General features: G+C 44.3%; 2 protein-coding genes across 2 annotated transcripts; one reads left to right on the top strand and one right to left on the bottom strand.

The window, feature by feature from the left end:
- Positions 1-6,120: 6,120 nt before the first annotated feature.
- MESD (mesoderm development LRP chaperone) lies at positions 6,121-14,488 on the bottom strand. The gene is made up of 3 exons (XM_083184156.1): positions 14,285-14,488; positions 8,782-9,014; positions 6,121-7,627 (listed from the first exon to the last, which is right to left on the bottom strand). The coding sequence occupies exons 1-3, from the start codon at positions 14,432-14,434 to the stop codon at positions 7,369-7,371; spliced, it is 642 nt and encodes a 213-aa protein (XP_083040282.1). The 5' UTR covers positions 14,435-14,488; the 3' UTR covers positions 6,121-7,368.
- Positions 14,489-18,159: 3,671 nt separating this feature from the next.
- On the top strand, positions 18,160-20,103 carry TLNRD1 (talin rod domain containing 1). Its single transcript, XM_083184155.1, has one exon. The coding sequence runs from the start codon at positions 18,502-18,504 to the stop codon at positions 19,570-19,572; it is 1,071 nt and encodes a 356-aa protein (XP_083040281.1). The 5' UTR covers positions 18,160-18,501; the 3' UTR covers positions 19,573-20,103.
- Positions 20,104-20,459: the final 356 nt, after the last annotated feature.

Raw genomic sequence — 20,459 nt, 5'->3', positions numbered from 1 at the left:
AGTTTTCCATTCAGTATTCCTTATAACGGATACCAGATGTCTAAAAATTAGCTATTTTTTTAATCTAAAGTGTTTATTTATAAATAAGTTTTACAGCAATTAAGTTCATCATATAATTAGATATCAAATTTATTGTGTTCAGTCCTGACGGGGGCGCTAATTTGGTGAGCTGCAGATTGAGTATATAATGGCTCTTATTATCGTCAAGGGGTTGCATTAGGGCCGTGGCTCCCTGGGGAGCCGCAACACTGGGACAGGGGTGCTGCGGCCAGTGACCCTGTAGAGGCAGCCTGGGTGCTGCTTGTAACTTATTTGTAGCCCGCAGTTTGAGCAGGTAGTCAGACGTCACTGTAGGCGGGGCCTGAGCCGACACTGGGAGAAGAGAGCATCTGGCAGTGAGATCGGGATGAGAGCAGAGTCAGTAGGACCCCACTCAAAACTGGGTGCAAAGGAGCTTTTGACCCCTTTTACACCCGTGTCCCCACCTGGCAAAAAAATATATATATTCCTCAGGTGTCATCGGCAGGTAACATTAAATCAAGAGCCAATTTTTTTTTTTTTTTAACCTTATGTGTCTGGCAGTAAACAAAGGCAGTGGGGAGGAGCAGTCCCTGTCCAGGACCCAGTGAAAAAACTGTGAATTTATAAAAAAAAAAAGTGAAGGTGCCCAAAAAGTTAACGACACAGACCGGTAAATCAGTTTCTTTGAATCTGCAGGGGCCACTGGAGTACAATACAATCGGTATAGAGGTGTGACTAGTGGGAGCTTAGCACTTCTAAATTTGAGTGTGAGCCTCCTCTTCCCACCTTTACTACCCACAATTACTCAGTTAGGAAAAATGTAGACTGAGAGGGAAGTGTGGGAAGTGAGAGGAACTTGAAAACACATACATGTCAATGGAACACAGAACTGGCAGGTGACAAAGAGCAGGGAGGGTGTCCAGCAGTGGCGTAACTATAGTAGGTGCAGGGGATGCAGCTGCTATGGGGCCCGGCGGCTTAGGGGGGTGCGAGCCAGCAGACACTCTCCTCTGCACCCACTTGAAGCTATTATATTATATAAAAGTGTGCCTTCCCGCCCTCCTCTGCTTCATGCATGGTGCATGTGAGCGGGGATCCAGTGATTGTACTACTACTAACCAATGCGGACCCCTCCTCTCCTGAACTCCGGATGCCGTCATCAGTGCTGTGCATCCACTCCTCTCCTCTGGTATGCAGCAGTGTGGCTGATGGATGCTGCTTCCCTCGCCTGTCATGCTGTATGACAGGCAGCGGCTCCGGGCATCGGCAGCTTGAAGTGCAGCTCTCCATAGCCCTGTCACCGCATCTGTACTTGCTGGATAAAGAGACTGGTGTCTGCCCCTTCATTCAGCGGCCTGAATGTCATAGGCAAATAAATTCCCGCTAGGTGCTTGAAGAGGAAAATGATGGTCTGTCCGGTCTCTATTGTCCTGTCCCTTGTGCCCAGTGCTTATGCCTCATTTCCTGTTCCTATTGTCCTATCTCTAGTATCCAGTGCTTATGCCTAATATTCTGTCCCTGGTGTCCAGTGCTTATGCCTAATGTCCTGTCCCTATTGTCCTATACCCATTGTCCTGTCCCTAGTGTCCAGTGCTTATGCCTAATGTCCTGTCCCTATTGTCCTATGCCCATTGTCCTGTCCCTAGTGCCCAGTGCTTATGCCTAATGTCCTGTTCCTATTGTCCTATTTGTGCCATGCGCCTAAGGTGCATGCTGTCTCTTTACAGGTTATGGGAGGAAGGGTGCAAAATTTGGGTGTCCAGTATCCTGCCTTTTCCTCTGTCATACTCCTTCCCCTCTGCTATGTTGACCCCAACACCCCCCCCCCCCCCCATTGCAGCGGACTACTGGGAGGGCCCTTTTAAAATTTTGCTATGGGGCCCACAAAGGTCTAGTTCCTCTCCTGGTGTCGAGTGACCCCTGCGAATTCAGAAAATCCTATTTTCTCTTTCATCCAGCAGGGGCCACCTGAGTACAATACAATGGGGTGGTTCCAAAGTTATCCCTAAGGGAGGGACAGCTCTGAGGAGCCTGCATCATCAAACGGTCAGATTGAAAAGCTGAAAAATCTAAAATGTTGAATTTTTATAACTGTACAAATGTAATTAGGAAATGGAAACACGTCTTGCCGCCCACGAAGGTCCTACTGATCAAGTGGAATGGGCAGAAACAGAAAGAGGTGTTGATATAAACTTGCTGTAGGGCAAGCTGAAGCCACCTTGCCAATGTCTGGAAGATGGCCAACTACGACATTCTGAATCACGAAGACTCAAACAGTCTTATGTAGTGAAATTGTTCTATGCACAGAAACCTAAATGCATGGACAACCTTCAGTGGAGAAGCAGTATTCAACAATGAAGGAACCAGAATTGGTTGCTTGTCATGAAATGTTGAGACTCTTAGAGAAAAAGGAGGCCCGCATATGTCGTGCAGCCTGAAGGTCAAGAAGATCAAACACAGGATTGTACAGGACACAGCTCCCAGTTCTGAAACACACAGAGCTGAGGTCAAGGCTAGGATATTTCAAGTCAACCCTTTGTCGATTGTAAAACGATAAGAACAGGTTAAGATTTCCTTAAACAGAAGAAAGAACGAAAGGAGGATGGACTAGAATGACTTCCTGTAGAAAAGACTGGAATTTTGGCAAAAGGGCCAATATTTGCTGGACAAAATGGAGAGGGGTGAAATCCTGACAGTAAGGAATCCCAGCCTGAGACCCATATCAAGGATGCCACCATCTTCCCTAACAATTGAATGCCAAGATGGATCATCAGCGATCTGGGCTGAAGCACCTGAAGAACCATTTGTTAAATCACAACAAACGTCTAGTCCAGCAGGAACACCCTCTTCCACTTGTGTCCAACAAGAGACCGAAACATTGTATTCTTTGGGTTGGGAAAAGGGACGGTTTTTGAAAATTCACTATACACCCATGATTGATGACACTGATACATCAACTGAGCATGCTCAAGAAAGAGAGGCGCTGACGGTGCTTTTATAAGCAAGTTGTCTAGCTGAGAGACGATGATGAGCACCTTCTCCCGTAGAAGTGCAATCATTACAACCACAATTTTCGTGAGCACACGGGGTGCTAAAAACAACCTGAAGGTAAGTGCTCTCAAAATAAAATGATCCGAACCCACCACAAAGCGCAAGTAAACTTGATGCGATGTCCAAATTGGTACATGAAGATAACGTCCTTGATGTCCAAGGACACCATGAATTCATCCGGTTCCAAGGACTATATGACAGAATGGATGGACTCCATCTTGAAACCCTGATATGAGACATAGGGGTTGAGGGTTTTCAAGTTCAGGGTGGGTCTCACAGTCCTGGGATACAGGAAACCCAGTCTTAAAAAGTAGGCGGAATTTTGGGGAATTGAATATCAGAATCTTCCAAAAGAAATATCGATGGATCCAGGGATCCGCGGTTGTTGTATGCTAGTGTTCTTGAAAGTACAGCCACAGAGCTCCCACCCGAGGCCTTCCTGGCTGGGAGACCGTCATGCCACTAGTTTTTGGGAAGGTTTAGGCTCCTGGTGACAAGCCATGGACTGTGTACATGCTCAACTATGGGCTGCCCTGGTCGGGGTGAGGAGGCCCCTGCCCTGTCCATGAAAGGACTGTTGAGGACAAAAGGAATGGAACAAATGGCCCGTATACTGCCAGGGTACCGGGGGAGGTGTTGATGGTAAAAGGCAGACTTGCCCCCAGTCACCTAAGCAATCTCTTTGTCTAGCTCAGGGCTGAAAAGAATGTTGCCCGTAAACACGAAGGCTTCGAACTCACATTTTGACTCCACTTCTGCTTGCCAAGATCTGAGCCATAATGCTCTACATACTGCAGCTGCATTAGTAGAGATCCATCCAGAAATGATTGAGACATCTTTGGCGGCATAACCTAGGAAGGACACAGACTCTTATGCGCTCTGCCAAAAGACAGAGATCCTGTCTCAGAGTTTCTGAATCCAGGCCTTCAACGAGTTGTTCAGTCTATCTGACATTGGCCTTATTGACCGGCGCAGCTGTGTTCCTGCAGCCCTATAAATGGCCATTACGAATGTTTCCAGTTTACAATTAGATGGGTCCTTCAAAGAAGAAGCCCCAAGAAATGTTTATCAGGATGTTGCCAAGCAGATGCCAACAGTTCCTGGTTAGGAGAGGGAAATACTACTGCAGTTTTAGTTTTCCCCAATAGGTCAAATTCTTGAGGTTCTGGTAGGGGGGGGGGGGGCGTCTTCAGTTCATTTTAGCACCTGTTTAACAGCCAGAATAAGGGCCTCCACTCTGAGAGCAGTGGGTTTCAGTTCTGGGAGAATGTCCTCTTGAACCTTCTCCCACATCTTCTAGTGGGTCAATGTTATAACCTGAATTAAAAGCCGCGAGTAGGGGGGTCACTTCTATCTCATAGATGGAGTCTTGGAGACAGTGTTCATTGAGACCACTATGGTCTCCACCGATTTGGTAAGGTCAGAGACATACACCGGTTGACTGGCGACTTTCCGCCAATTCCACAGAAAGTTTAAACTAGCCCACTGAGAAGTGGCCATCGATTCCCCTGAACCTGAGGCCAGGGAATCAGCTCATGTGTCACACAGCGTGGATTTGCTATCTGGATTGGACTGTGTAAATTTTGTGCCACAGGTCGAGCATGTAAAGAGCTTCTGAGAAGCCTGTGTTATAGACCTGGCTGTCATTGTTCTGTACACATGAGTAAAAAGATACTGATGCAGACACACATACAGAGTAATAATAATAATAAGAAAAGCAAATAGAGACCAGAAACCTTAAGGCCCCAGAAGGTAGTGAGCCACATCTACAATAGGACACCCCTTAACCCCTTTGAGACCCTAAGCTTCCAGCAAAGAGCAGTGAAGGGTTAACAGGTGCAGCACTGGTCTGTATGAAACTGTACCGGTCCTATATGTAGGAAAAGATCAGTTCAATTAAATACTGCATACATAAACAGTATTAGGCCGTGCCATGCCTGTCTCTCCAAAGACCATCCCTTCTTTAAATTAAAGAAAATGGCCCCTACCATTACCCAATCCTGCTACTCATGCTGTGCAGTCCAGCCCGCCCTTCATCTCCTCTCTGGCTAGACAGTCAGCACACTGCACACACACCACCACCACGCACTTCCTCACTTCTGCAGAGCTCAAAGGTGCCCATTGCGCGGCTTTTGACAGGAATGGTAGCGGGAGGAAGCGGACATCGGTCAGCTGTGGGGTGGGTGGGGCACACATGGAGGGGAGGTGGTCTACTCACTATGAAAGGCTTCACTGTTGTGTGGGTGTATGACAGCCCTTTTGCAGAACGGGCCACAGAAACACCAGTAGTCCAGGCTTAGACAGTTGAAGAGGCCCCGACCTGGATGAACCAGGGGCGCTTGCATCTCGGACCCCTGCTTTTGTACGTAAGTGATTAAGGGTCTCCGTACTATTCTCTATGAAAGCTGGCAAAAAAAAAAAAAAAACTGTCAAAACTAAGGGACATGCAGGACCAGGTGAAACAGTGTCCAGCTCCCTTGGAACAATTTTCTAACTGCATTTTGGTGGGTATTAGAGGTGAGGAGCCAGTCTTTCCTGAAAAAAAATTTGTACCTAGCATCCACCAGTGTCCGCTGCTGGATGAAAAAAAAACTAAAAAAAAAAAAAATATAAAACTCATGTCACCGTTTTGACTGTCGACCTTGCCATCGTTGACCTAATGATGTTGTCAACTTTTCAACCCTGTTGACATTTCAGGTGTCAACCTTCAGTGGCCGACACAATGACCCATATACTTCTATTATATATTAAAAATCTCCTGACACAATCGCCTCTCCTAGAACATTTGTTATTAATAAATGCCTTCCTTTCTCCCACCACATGAATCTTTCAGAATACTGTGTCAGCAGAGACTAGAGGTCTGCTGAGGAATTGGACAAGTGTGTATGTATTGGATGTAGAATCTGCAGTAGGATCCCCAGGACATTCACCTTCACTGTAAAATTCTATACTCCTTTTTAATAAACAAAATGAGAGGCATGAAAAAAAAACAACATACTCCATAGAAGAAACTTTGGATACTATGTATAAAAAAGATGCTTTTGAAGGTTTTCATTTTTTTTTACTGAAAGAGGCATAGGCATTCCATCCACTCGCCTTAGGCATATAGGTAATTTAAAAACCACTGAGATTATGATTGGCACATATTATAGTGTGAATTGTGATAAGAGTTTGGATAGTCAGAGGGGCATGTGAGGGAGAGAAATACAATTTATGGCATTTACAGAGCGATTGAAAAAAAAAAAAACCTATACTGTTATATGAAATAATATGGATCAGTATATACCACAAATAACTGTATTCAATGTAGAATATACAGATTTTCATAATACTGCAGAAGACATCTCAGTAAACAATACTCAAAACTATGTACCATAAACGAGTGTAACATGACACTTGCCACCAGAACATAAGTGCATCAAACACTTCCAACAATGATCATGGAGCTAAGAGCCTCATTTTTTAGATTTGGAGAATAAGCCAGTACAAAGTCTGGTGTATAGTAACTTAGTATTCTGTTTAATGAGCAACAGGTCTAAATGTTCCTCCATAGGTTACAGACCATAAAAAGGTACAGAAACAGGTCTATACCACGAACAAAGGACAATGGGCCTGATTCTGGTTCACTCGCAAAAGCAAATTCTCTCTTTAATGGAAAAAAAAAAACATGTACACTGCAGGGGGGAGAGAAGCAGATGTGACATGTGCATAGAGTTAGATTTGGGAGAGTTATTTTGTTTTTGTGCAGGGTAAATACTGGCTGCTTTAGTTTTACACTGCAATATAGATATCAGTTTGAAGTACAAACCCCACCCAAATTTAACTCTGCAGGTTACATCTGGTCCCCCTGCACATGGTTTTGTTCGTTAGAGAGAATTTGCTTTTGAAAGTGAACCAGAATCAGGGCCAATATTAATTTTTCTATTGACCTACAGAACAGATTTAGAACTATACAATTGAATTAACTTGACTCTTAGAAATAAAAAAAATAAAAAAAAATAAAAAAGAGACCTCTCCTCGCAGCTACCTTAGAACAGTACAATAGTTGCGCACAAGTCAGTGACTGTCTTTTTGAAATGGGGACCATTAAACCATTTATAGGAATATAGTTGTCATGTCACCAGTAAAGGACTCATTGCTCCTGGGTGTTTCCTACAGAACAAACATGGTGAAACAATACTGATTCCTCTGATGAAACCAATTATCGTGGGATATAATGTATACACCATGATGTCCTACATCTGGAATCATTGTACTTCTCTCAGAAAGTCAAAGTTGTCCATAGGCATTATAGGGTCATAAATCCTCCTTGGCTGGAGATGGTCGGTTAGTCTCCATTGAGGGTTTTGCCTTTTTGCTATCAGTCTTTTTCTTTTTCTCTGGTTTACTATGATTGTTAGTTTTCGGACTTCCTTCTGCTGCTTTGCCAGGGTACACCTGTCCTTCCAGTGTCACATCTGCACACCGGTCCTGTTTTACAAGAAAGTCTTTGACCTCCCAAGCATAGCCCCCGTCCCGCAACATAAAGATTGCACGGTTTGAGCCAACAACAAATCTATGGAGAAGTGGAGATAGAACATGACAATATAAACCAAGAGTCATAGATTCACATGAAGGGTTACAGTTATAATGGACATAGAATATTGAAACAATCAACTTAGGGCTAGAGATACTGATTATTACAGACCATGTAAGGAATCTGATCATACTGACATCGTCCAAGGAAACATTACATTTGGCTGGTTGTAGTTTTAAAACCACCTCAAAGAAAAAACAGGTCATAATAAAGCAGTAACCTTACAATGAAAGATCTGCTGCTAATCTGAGCTAGAATGTTTAGGCCCCCATCTGACTTGGGCCATTTTCGATGGATTGGGTCAAGAAATCGAGTGTGTTTGACATATCCGACAGATCGGACGCCGTCAGCGGCACATCGCTGGTGCTTTTTTAGCACCTGTGATGTAACCGGGCTGATTACGGTGTGTGCCAGCGGTACTGTATCACTGGCATACACCTTTCTGCATGTCCGACCTCCGGGTGGCGACCCCACTGCTCCACAGTTACATGTGATTTATCACATATAAAAAATGGCACATCAAGTGCCAAATCGTATGTGATATTCCTATTGTCCTTAGGACAAGTCGGCATAATGTATGGGTGCGGTTACCAAAAAAAAAAAAAAATCCAGTTTTCCTTAATTATAATCACTCAACAGGCAGATCTTTAGTTGACCAACGAGCTGCCTTGTACATGTCACACTGCACATTTTACACCATTTCTTCCAGTCTTTTACTTTTAGCCATGTAATGAACTTGTATTTAGCAGTCTAAAGCAGTCTCTACATAAAGGACTCTTGGCACTTTGTTGATTGAGGCATATGCCACATGTGTATTAGAAGATTCCAACACTTTATATATTTTTTAAATGTATGATATTTTTAAAAGAAGTCTCTCCCCATCCACGCATCTATGCTTCCATGTGCCTCCATAACCACTTTCATAAATGTGTTAACATGCAGTAGCACAGGCTTATGACTTTAGAAGCAGACCCTCCTACTGAGACTTCATGGCTCTCCCCCATGTTTATCTCCCAGAGCACGGCTCAAGGTCAAGTGTCGGAACCGAATAATATCCCATCGCTGACTTTCACACAGAGATCGTTTTAGGCCTGGCAAACAAACAAGTCTACTTTAACTGAAAGAAACTATACCTCTGAAGGTCATAGTTGGCATTGAAAAGGCTGCCTTGCCAGAGGCTTGTAATTTCTTCAGTTTCCTTCTCTGTTGGATTCCCAGACACCGTTGCGAAGATCATTAGAGTCTTGCCCTTTTTAGTCATCTGCAAGAGGTTCTCTGGATTGCTGGGATCAATCTTTGAAAAGTCCACGGTGGCAGGTTTTCGTTTATGCTCAGGCAGATCACCCTCTTCTATATCATCATCTTGCTAAAAAGATAATAGTACAGGCTGCTCTGTTAATTTCAATGTAATCAAAATAAATAAAAATTCAATATAAATAAAATATGAATTATATGAAATTTTTCAACATAGACAGAACTAAATAATTACTACCAGGTTGTAGGAAGCACATTGGGTGTTTAAGGTCCAAGTCGCAGTAAGACAAAAAAAAAAAAAATAGTTCTGTTTTAAGGACCTATCAGTAAATAAAATATGTATTCAGTACCTATAGGGATATGCAATAAATGAACACAGGAGTATTAAAATCCCAAATCAATAACCTTAAAAAACTTGGCTTTAACATACTAAAATTACAAAAAAGCTCAGCACAAAACAAAAAACAAAAACAGCGTAATGTCTGGATGCCAGATCAACTTTTAAGGCCACCATACAATATGTGATTTGGATCCAATTCGGATGGATTGGGACACAATCAGCCCAAATCGCATGTGTAGACATCCCGTCCAACCCGATGTGCGGTCTCATGCGCATCGAATCAGAGTCGGGCGGTCGGACTGGCTGCACATGGATGTATTCTTTCCCAATGGGAGGTGCTACCTACTACTTAAGTATGGACAAACTCAACAAGAAAAGTTAAGTATTTTTATAGGTGCACTGAAATTCAAACAACAATAAATAAAATGTAACTTAATTATATTCAATATAAAAGGTGAAATATTAAAATATAGTAAATAAAGATAAGAAAATTCAAAGATTTAAAAAACATATGGCTGCTGCTATTCCACATCCACCACTTGTAAGGGTAAATATTCCCTTTATGGGCCTTATTCAGATCTGAGCTCAGTACAAATTTGTTTGGAAAATGGGCAAAACCATGTGCACTGCAGGTGAAGCAGATGTAACCTGTGCAAAAAAGAGTTAAATTTGGGTGGGGTGTGCTGAAACTGAAATCTAAATTGCAGTGTAAAATAATGCAGACAGTATTTACCCTGCACAGAAACAAAATAACTCACACAAATGTAACTCTCCCTGCACGTTACATCTGCTCCACCTGCAGTGCACTGCTTCTTTAAGGCAGTGGTGAAACGATCGTTGGCTTCAATGACCGCTGCTTCCATATCCTTGTCTGTTATTGTGTAATGTACATCTAGTGCAGAGAAAGTGTTTGATGTATTGCAGTGATAGCGGGTGAATTCACACACCCAGTACTAGGGAGACGGAGCGGGCGCATACCGGCTGTGAAACCGGCCCGCAGCCTCACAGTACCCAGACGTAGCAGTGTAGCGAGAAACACGCTAACAGTCCGAGGCGGTGAAACAGCACTACCCAGACTGCCACTGGAATAGCCGGGAGGCGCGAGTTGATATATGGCAACAGAAGCCGGCTCGCGGCCACGGCTTTTCATGACAGTACTCGGCGGTGCAGGAGCTACACTGCTTTCAGCTTCAACGGAGAAACAGGGGCAGTGCTTAGAAGTGCCCTAACTGTCTGGGTGCATGAATAAGGGAACCCTTAAAAATCTGAAAATAGCGGTTCTACTATAGTAACTTACAAAAAACTGAATGTGTTATTTTCAAGACTGGGTGCACTGTATGCACCTTATAAGAGCTCAATAAAAGTCTTGAAAGAGTCAATATCAGAGGCAAATTATAAATTATTAGTATAAGCATCTTGAATTATATATATATATATATATATATATATATATATATATATATATATATATATATATATATATAAATAAATAATAGAATTGTACTAACTACACCCAATATCTATGAGGGACACCAAATTAAAGAGGCAGTGTATAAAAGGGCTCATTTTTGAGCAAATACACTGGGACTTTAAACGATATTCCCCAACAGTCACACACTGGGACTTTAAACGATATTCCCCAACAGTCACTGCAATACACAAGCAATACCTAATAGTATGACATTTATTTGCTAACTTGGAAGCAATAACTGCACTGTTAAATTATAAGCACAAGTGAAACAAATGAATACACAAATAACAGATTATTTTGTAACAAAACTCTGTGTCTGTTAATACAGAACAGATACAAAGTGTCACTTAAAGGCTGTGAATAAAGCCAGTGACTACTGAAAACAGACAAGAGAAACTGAGTATTCATCTCATATACACGTGACAGACATAGAGGGAATATTTTCCCCCTACAAGTGGTGGACGTGGAATAGCAGCGGCCATATGTTTTAAATCTTTGAATTTTCTTATCTTTATTTACTATATTTTAATATTTAAGCTTTTTATTGAATATAAATAAAAGTTACATTTTATGTATTGTTATTTGACTTTCAGTGCACCTATAGAAATACTTACCTTTACTTCTTGATGTTGAGCTCTAGAACTAGTCCGTTTTATTCCAAACGAAAATTTTGAATTTGAGTGTTTTCCAGGTTTGTGTTTTTGCGTCTAGTGGTCAGAAAGCCTCAAGCCATTCAATCATGTGATAAGACTCTTAAGATCCACCTACTGCGACAAGTGAACATGACCTGAATTACCAGGAGGTAAATTCTTATAAATATGCAAGGGTGTAACAAAAATGCTTTAAGTTTAATAGCATTTTCACAAAGCTAATATTTATATAATATATACCCATCAGCCATAACATTAAAACCACTGACAGGTGAAGTGATTAACCTTGATTATCTCAGAGGCACCCGTCAAGAGGAGAGATATAGACAGTAACAGGTGTTTTGTGCTAGATTGTCCCTATAGATTGTAAGCTTGCAGCAGCGCCCTCTAACCTCCAAGTCTGTCTGTCGTTACCCAGTTTGTTTTATCACTGTCTACTATTGTAAAGCGCAACGGAATCTGCTGCTCTATATAAGAACCTGTAAATAAATAGATAGATGTATTTTGTACTAGATCGCCTTGCATCTAGTTCAAATTGCCTGCGATACGCTACAACAGTGCGATTTGAACTAGATGCAATTTATTACAAGAAGTAGTGCCTGTGCTTACTGTTTTGGCTGCGATGTGAACTACAAGTGACGTGTTATGAACCAAAAAGTTCAAAACGCATCAGGGAATCGAACCATGTGTGTGGGGGCATCTTAAAGCTGTCCAATCGGTCTGGTGGGAGCAAAAACTGGCAATGTATGGGAGCATGTAACAAGCAACCAATTGCTCACAAACGCTGGAAAAAAGGACAAAGATAATTAATTGGATACATTTGTTAAATCAAATAGCTTTAACTAATTTGTCTGAATGACCATTGTCCATTTTCCATTATTTGGGAGCAAATGTTCCATTTTCATTTGCTTCCATATAGCACCAGATAAATCTTTGTGTGCACCCAGCTTTAGTGATTTGTTGGAATCAAGAAAAATTAATGATCTGAACAACTTTGATGAGGGACAAATTATTATTGCCAGGAAACTGGGTCAGAGCATATCCAAAATAGAAATTATTGTGTAGTCTTCCCGGTACGCAGTGGCTAATACCTGCAAAAGCTGTCAAAGTAAGACAACCCAAGGCTTATTCAAGTGTTTTGTGAGCAAGAGGTTAGGCCATCTGCTGCAATCACACCAATGAGCTGCTGTAACACAGATTGCACAAAAAGATAAATGCTGACTAGGACATGCGTCATACAATGACATAGCTACAATGGACAGGTGTCACAAGTGGACTATAGAGTCTGGTTGTATGGGAGCCGATTGCCATTTGTAAGGACACTATGGAAAGCCCTCCCTCTCAGTCGCACATCTGCTGGTAATACCATCAGATCAGCGGCCGAGCCAGCGATGATGCAGGAATGCGCATCAGCGCTCACCACTGCCCCGTACACACTGAGCAGCTTACCAGCCGAGAGCAATTCAAGCGAGTAAACGGAGCTGGTTTCAGCTCACAGTTGCCCAGTGTGTAAGGGCCTTTACACTTTAACTGACAAATTTTACCGAGAACATTTACTATTCACTTTTGGAATTGTTTCTTTATTACAAAACGGTTATACTTATTACCTCATTACAAAACGGTTATACTTATTACCTCATTCTGGCAGGTTTAATTATAGAGCAATTGTTGACTGTAGGGAATATTTCTTCATTGGGTTAAACGTCTGTTTCATATTTTATTAATGATATTGTCCTTTTAATATGAAATATTGTAAGATAGAACTACCTGTTCCCTTGCATGTTTTTTTTGTTTTTTTTTACCCCACAGGTCCTGATGCACAGAGAGAGACTGATGGTGTCTGCAGAAATGATGGATTAGGTCCCATCTGTATACAGACCGGACAGACATTGGAGGAGATGGTGCAAGTACCCAGTTTTGGAAAATATCACCCACAAGTCAGATGGACACTTGCACTCTCTCAAGGTGCAGTTCAAGGGAAAGCAATGGGCAGTATTCCATGCTTGTGGACACCAAAAAACAGATTTTTTTTTTTTACATAAGTTCAGTTCACCTAAAAGGACCGAGCGAGGACCAAGCAGCAAACAGGGCAAAGCTTTTAATTTTTGGCGAACCGGCAGCATTGAATAGGGCGAGCACCATTTTTGGCAAGAGGACTGCCTTCTTGACAAAAAAAAAAAAAAAAAAGTGAACCCCGCTGGGAAAAAAACACAGCAAACTAGAAGCATTGAATACTGCCCAATGTTTCAGAGCACTTTTAAGAATGGCAAACTGCCGCTGCAATGTTGCTCATTGTACCTCACCACAAAACTAGCTATATCGCTGATGTGCACCAACCCCCCTGCATCTAATTGATGTGAATGGCCAAAATATTATTTGGAAAGCATTGCGGAATATGTGTGCATTATATAACATAACTGGTAATAATTTAATTCCCATTGCATACTGCAATGTGCCAGTTTCTGTCCATGAATAGCCATTCTGACCTGTTCCACTTTACAAATTAGTCCCCCCTTCGTATTAGGCCTCATACCAAGATGTGATTTGCACATCTTGTGTGCAAATCAGAACATGGGAGCCCGCTGGGTTAGCGGAAATAAACTGCTTCAGAACATCATCAAACCTTTTCAGCACATTTAAACATGTACCATCACAGGCTCATCATCACGCGTCTGGCACGGTGGCTCGCCACAGGTTACAATTCCAATCAGATGCCCATGCCGATAGTGCTCTTTGGGCAGTTTAGTAATGCAACGTGACAAGCCGGAGCTCCCAGCAAGTCACCGCCTGGCCACGCATGGGTCTATAGGACACAGAGCAGCTGCTGATATTAGATCTCACTTCGTGGCCCCGGATCAAATACGGGAAGCTCAGAGAAGAGGAACCGGAGGAAGAAATGATGCGGTCCTCCAGCAGCTTACCTCCCACTGCTCCAGTAGCCGCGCCATGTCCGCATCATTGTAATCCCGGATATCTTTCTTCTTTTTCTTCTTCTCCTCCGCAGCCCCGGACAGAGTGAGCAGCAGCAACAGGCAGACACACGCCGCTTTCAAGAAGCCGGACGCCGCCATACTCCTTACTCCAACTCCACAGGCAACTCACCGGCGCAGTGCGCTCACCAACAACTGCGCAGCCGCAAAGCGACGCGCATGCGCACTAGCTAGCACTAGTACGCTGCTTAAGCAGCTCTCACGCGTCTGCGCCAGATATGAAACATCCAGCGTTGATTGGCTGAATCCATCCCGTACAACAAATGATAGAGCGACAAATGTTACTTCCTGTGATTGGATAGTTATAGTGCGCTCCTCCGTCCATCTTTGATTTGGGTATCTTATATCTATGTATGATAAAAGCTGCCAGCAGCTCAGCTTGATGATGAAATGGTATTCTAAGTTCCAGCTTTCCATATTGTTTCCGTTCCTTTGTTCATAAATAAGATTGATATTTTGCATTTGGGCGTGGTTTGATATGAATGTCATTTTATATAACCAGTGCCATGTTGGAAAATGTCATACTTCAAACTTTGTCATAGCTACAACTAAATGCTGTAAAATATATCCCCAGTAATGGATAGGTATGGCTATCGGTGTGGTTGCCAGCGTTAATTAACATTTGAGCTGTTGTAAGTGCCAAATATGTGCACCTGGCTCGTGGGGTAAGTAGATCACGCATAATTAAATTGGATCGAAGATTCTATTTATAAAGACAGCTGTATCAAAGACAGAGATCAGGACAGTGTTGCAATAAAAATAAGTAATTGTCTAAATCTGGGCATACACTACTGCAATTCTCGCAGCAGTGTATGCCCATCTGATCACCTGCAAACTTCCTGGGACTTTCGCGGCGGCAGGGTCACATGTGGTCCATCCATACGTGTGACTGATCCCATGCAACCTCTGTTCCCCATCCGGCCGGGAGGGAGGTTAGAAGTCAGAGGTCGGACCTGTATTCCAGGATGACCTCTGACTCAGGCCCTATTTTTACGGGACCCTGCATCGGACCTGAGGGGACATCACACTGACCCGCTTTCTTGGCCCATGCCTTTGGTAACGGGTGAAATTGGCCCAAATCAAGTTAGTGTATGGGGGCCTTTATACTCTAAATCCATTGCTAAAAATTATTTTTGTGACCTAATGAGAGTTGTCAGCAGGGACTCCTGAGCAACTACAGCAAATCACCTTCATTGGAAACGATCTCCTTAGTGGCACCTGGCAGGCTGAGTTGAGCAAAGAATCCAGGTTTTTTTTTTACTTAAAATGCAGGGCAGGTGGTTAAACACTGAAACAAGAGTCTCCCGCAAGATTCAGGAGGGTAGGCAACTGTGATTTGTGCCCTTTGCCTTTGGACTGTTGGGAGTTATGAAACAAAAATGAGTTCTTCAACACAACGCCTCCTCTAGCATCCTCAAAATGTGTCTGCTGTAAGGAGGCGGACATTTTTTGAGAGTCAATTTCATTTAAAAAGCCTGCCAGGAGGAGAGCTGGGACTGCAGACAAGAGACAAGTAGATCTGCGGGTCCTGGCGGTGGCGGCATTGAACAGAGGGGCAAGGTTGGTCCCAGGCCCCAGCAGCAGTCTAGCGCATGATAGCCCCACGGACCCCCGGCACTCACACTTAATCAGCACCTCCCCGCGACTGCGGGGTCTGCAGGGCTATTGTTACGCCTCTGTCTGCATATGGAAAGTAAAAATGTTTTCTCATAAGCACATGCACTGAGCCCATCAGCTAATGTATCACTGCCAAAATACCCTTTACTTTTCCAAAGTTGCCTCTTTAGAAAGAGGTGGAAGTAAAATTGGTGCAGCAGGTGCATTGCATCAGCGGCCCACTTCTGCCCAGAACAGCAATGAGTTATTCCCTGGGCCCCCACAAACCATTTTGAGCAATGTCAGATGAATGGCCCAGTGCAGAGTGGACCCCACTGACTGAGGGACCTACCCCTTGCTTTAGGGCTGCATGGCTGACCTTTTCTGTGCCAGCTGACAAATATCAGCACTATTGATCATAGCCATATACTGCCTCTCTTTAATAGACGACTGTACAGGTTTTCCCCTTTTTCTGCTGTCTGTGAATTAAAGGCAACTCACACCAGGGAAAGCCGGAGCTCCTGTCACACACAGAGTAGAGACCACTGTGTTCCTGCTCCCACCAAGTACATGCCCCCTGCTCTCCTCATCATGCAGGACATTGTGCTTGTACCTCTGCCGGGTGTGGATCGTTTTATCGACCACACTTAGGTCGACAGTCATTATGTCAACACCATTGGGTCAACAGGGGGGAAAGTCGACAGGTGTCTAGGTCGACATAGGTGAAGGTCGACATAGGTGAAGGTCGACATGTGTCTAGGTTGACATAGGGCAAGGTCGACATGGGTTTAGGTTGACATAGCGTTAGGTCAACAGGTCGGAAAGGTCGACATGGTTTTTTTTACTGTTTGTTTTAACCGAATGTCGACACAGTTGACATGGACACAGTTGGAAGGCAACCGCAGCCCCTCGCATCGCTTGTTTCGCTCGCTATGCTTCGGGCACGGTGCCTCGCTGCGCTCGGCACACTATTTTATTCTCCCACCACGCCCTAGTGGATGGTAGGGCATGAAATACCGCCTGTCGGCACATGTCGGCTCAAAAAACAGTAAAAAAAACCATGTCGACCTTTCGACCTGTCGACATAAACCATGTTGACCTAATGCTATGTCGACCTAAACCCATATCGACCTTGTCCTATGTCGACCTAGACACCTGTCGACCTTCACCTATGTCGACCTAGGCACCTGTTGACCTTCCCCCTGTCGACCCAATGGTGTCGACCTATTGACTGTCGACCTAAGTGTTGTCGATAATACAACCGTATCCCCCTCTGCCACCCACTGCCTCTCCCTGTCATTCTGTCTCTGTCACCCACTGCTGCTCCCCATCACCCTCTGCCTCCCCCCTACTTGCCACGGTCACCCTCTGCCTCCGCTTGGACTTTGTTGTCACTGTCTTCCTCTATATGTCACCCTCTGCCTCTTCCTGTCTCCCACTGCACCCCAGCCCCCCCTCCCCCTTCTGCTGTCAACCTCTGCATCCCACTGCCTTATGCTGTCACCTCTGCCTCTCCCTGTCAACCACTGGTTTCCTAGGGATAGCCATTGGTGCAGACACCATCGATGGTTGCCATCGATGGTAATTCTGCACCCAGTCATCGATAGTGGCAATCTATTTGATGGATAATCTTCGTTAGTTTTAGCTATCGATGGTCATCCATTATATTTGACTGAATGGCCCGTGGGCCATTCAGAACTTGGCGGTGGGACTTCCAGGTGTTGGGGGGCGGAGCTATGCTTCATGATCCCAGCACCTTGAGAAACATTGTTTCTTCTTTGACATCGATGTAAGGAATCTATCTGGTACTCTCACATCGATGGCAAAAGTATTCAACCATCAAAAGTATTCCAAAGTATCAATCGATGTGGCCAATCCTTCTTACACCCCACCTTTCCGCTGTCACACTCTGCCTTATACAGTCACCTCTACCTCTCCCTATCACGCACTGCTATGTGGCATATTTTTGCACACTGACTTCAGTCATTTGTTTTCAAGTTCAATTTCCTTCTCAAAGTACTAATTAGCGTTTGTATGTCTTTATTTAAATGTATAATTAAGCCTGCACATTTGTTTTACGTTGCAATATTTCAGAGACTGCCAGGGCATGGTGGGACTTGTAGTCCCGCACAGCAGTTGCCGGCCGCAAATTTGCAAAAGTACTGAGAGCACAAGAGGGATCATAATAGCCGCCCTGTGACCTCTGTGTGAGCGTCAGTACAGCCGCTTGACCTCTGGGGGCGCTGTGCCCCCTCTCCCGTTACTAGTGTTCTCCGGATGACGTCACAGGGCGGCGCCGTCCCACGTTCCCTATCCGGGCCGCCGGGAGACACAGCAGCAGCAGCAGCCTTGGGCGGGTCACCTCTTTGCTGCTTCTCCGGGCACCGTGCTGCCCTACCCCCGCCATGAGGGAGGCCGAGAGCCGTGTGCAGGTCTGACTGTCACCCGCTGTCACAGGGCAGTGCCCGCACCCCTCCATGGGATGATGCGACAGGGGAGACCCCGGGATCCCGCTCCCACTGGACGAGGTATGAGACGCTGCTCCCGGCGGGATGGCTAGCGGCGGCTCCGGTTCCGCCCGGTCCTCTCTGCCCTCCGGAGTGGGCCTGAGCGGCCCCCAGCCCCGTAAGAAGCTGCTGACTATCTGTGACCAGTGCAAGGCGAAGATGCAGCTGGTGGCTGACCTGCTCTTGCTCTCCAGCGAGCCCCGGCCCGTCAGCCCGGAGAGTTCTGCCCAGCTGGGGGAAGCATTTGAGAAGTGCAGAGACACCGTGATTGCCCGGACCAAGGGCCTGTCTATCCTCACCCATGATGTCCAGAGCCAGCTCAACATGGGCCGATTTGCAGAGGTGGGTGACAGCTTGCAGGAGATGGGCGACTTGGTGGTGTCCCTCATAGAGCTCTCTGCCCATGCTGCTTATTTGGCAGCAGTGGAGGTGCCTGGCTCCCAGGCTGCCTTTCCTGGTCTGGTGGACCGCTATAAGGTTACACGGTGTCGACATGAGGTGGAGCAGAGCTGTGCCACCCTCAGGACGGTACCCCTACAAGACCTCACGCCACAGCTCTTACTGGAAGTTTCCCAGAACTTGTCCAGGAACCTAAAGATTCTCACAGATGTCAGTGTTGTTGCCAGTGAGAAGTCCAGAGATAAGTTTGCCAAGGAACAGTTTAAATTGGGGGTGAAGTGTATGAGTACCAGCGCCACTGCATTACTTGCCTGTGTCAAAGAAGTAAAGACTTCCCCTAGTGAACTCTCTAGAAATCGCTGCGCCCTCTTCAGCGGTTCCTTGGTGCAAGCTGTGCATGCCTTGGTGGGCTTTGCAACAGAGCCACAGTTCCTGGGCAAAGCTGCCGTCTTAAATCCAGAGGGTAAGGCGGTGCAAACGGCCATTCTTGGGGGTGCTATGAGTGTGGTATCTGCTTGTGTGCTCTTGACCCAATGCCTCAGGGATATAGCCCAGCATTCCGAAAGCAGCAGCAAGATGACGGACTACAAGGAGAGGTTGCGGAGTTCGGCTTGTGCTGTCTCTGAAGGGTGCAACTTGTTGTCTCAGGCCTTGAGAGAGAGGTCATCTCCTAGAACTCTTCCGCCAGTAAACTCCAATTCTGTGAAATCGCCCTAGATTGGAAACACGCCCGCCCTTACAATGTTACCAAAGAATACTGGTCCAGCTGAAACCATTCTATTCAGAACTAGAGATGGCCCTGCTTTATATGAAGTCATATTCAGGCTTTCTCGGAACTGGAAGTGCTAGCTATTGAAAATTGCATTTCAAATAAGTAGATGTTGCGAGATGTTATATTTTATAGTGTTCAGAGTTGAAGGTAAAATTAATTCACTGGTGCCTACATTGCAATGATGGTGGTGGGGTAACTATTCTATTGTAAGGCTCTGATGCAGATTATGCTCTACCCACATAAATTTTGCAAAGTAGGTTAATTTACTGCCCGGATCCCAATGTAATAAGTGAAAAAATCCAGCTTTTTTTTTTTTACATGTTAATATATGTTGGTTCTATTACAACATGTTAATCATTTGTATCTCTATTCCATTTTGGTAATATTTTGAGGAAAAAATAGGTCTGTTTCTAGCATTAATCCTAGTCATTCATATATAATTGGAACAATTATTCATTTGTAGCATTGTTTTAGTTTTAGTTAAAAATAATCTCCCACTAAAGGATTAATTAAAGACCTTTCAGTGCTGGCAAATTTGAAATATTTGGGCTATGTTGATCCTTCTCTAATGAGCCCCTAACAAAAACCCAATCTTTAGTTTATTATTAAGAGGATCATGTAAGGTTTCACTTTCAGTTGTTTGCAATCTGGGGCTAGGAAGCAGCCGTCATTACCTGTTTTTTCCCCATATCTGATACTCCAACTTTGTCATTGAGTGAATTTAACATTAAGTTGACATTACCTTGCACTATTAGAATATTTAAACATCACAGATATGCAGCTGTAAACTTGTCATTGACCACTCTGAAGTTTCAAAGTATGGATACTTCTT

This window comes from Crinia signifera, chromosome 4 (genome assembly GCF_055691185.1).
Source record: "Crinia signifera chromosome 4, ASM5569118v1, whole genome shotgun sequence".
NCBI classification, from domain to species: Eukaryota; Metazoa; Chordata; class Amphibia; order Anura; family Myobatrachidae; genus Crinia; species Crinia signifera.
Note: the sequence above shows the minus strand (reverse complement) of the source record. Positions and strands in the feature narration are given on the sequence as shown.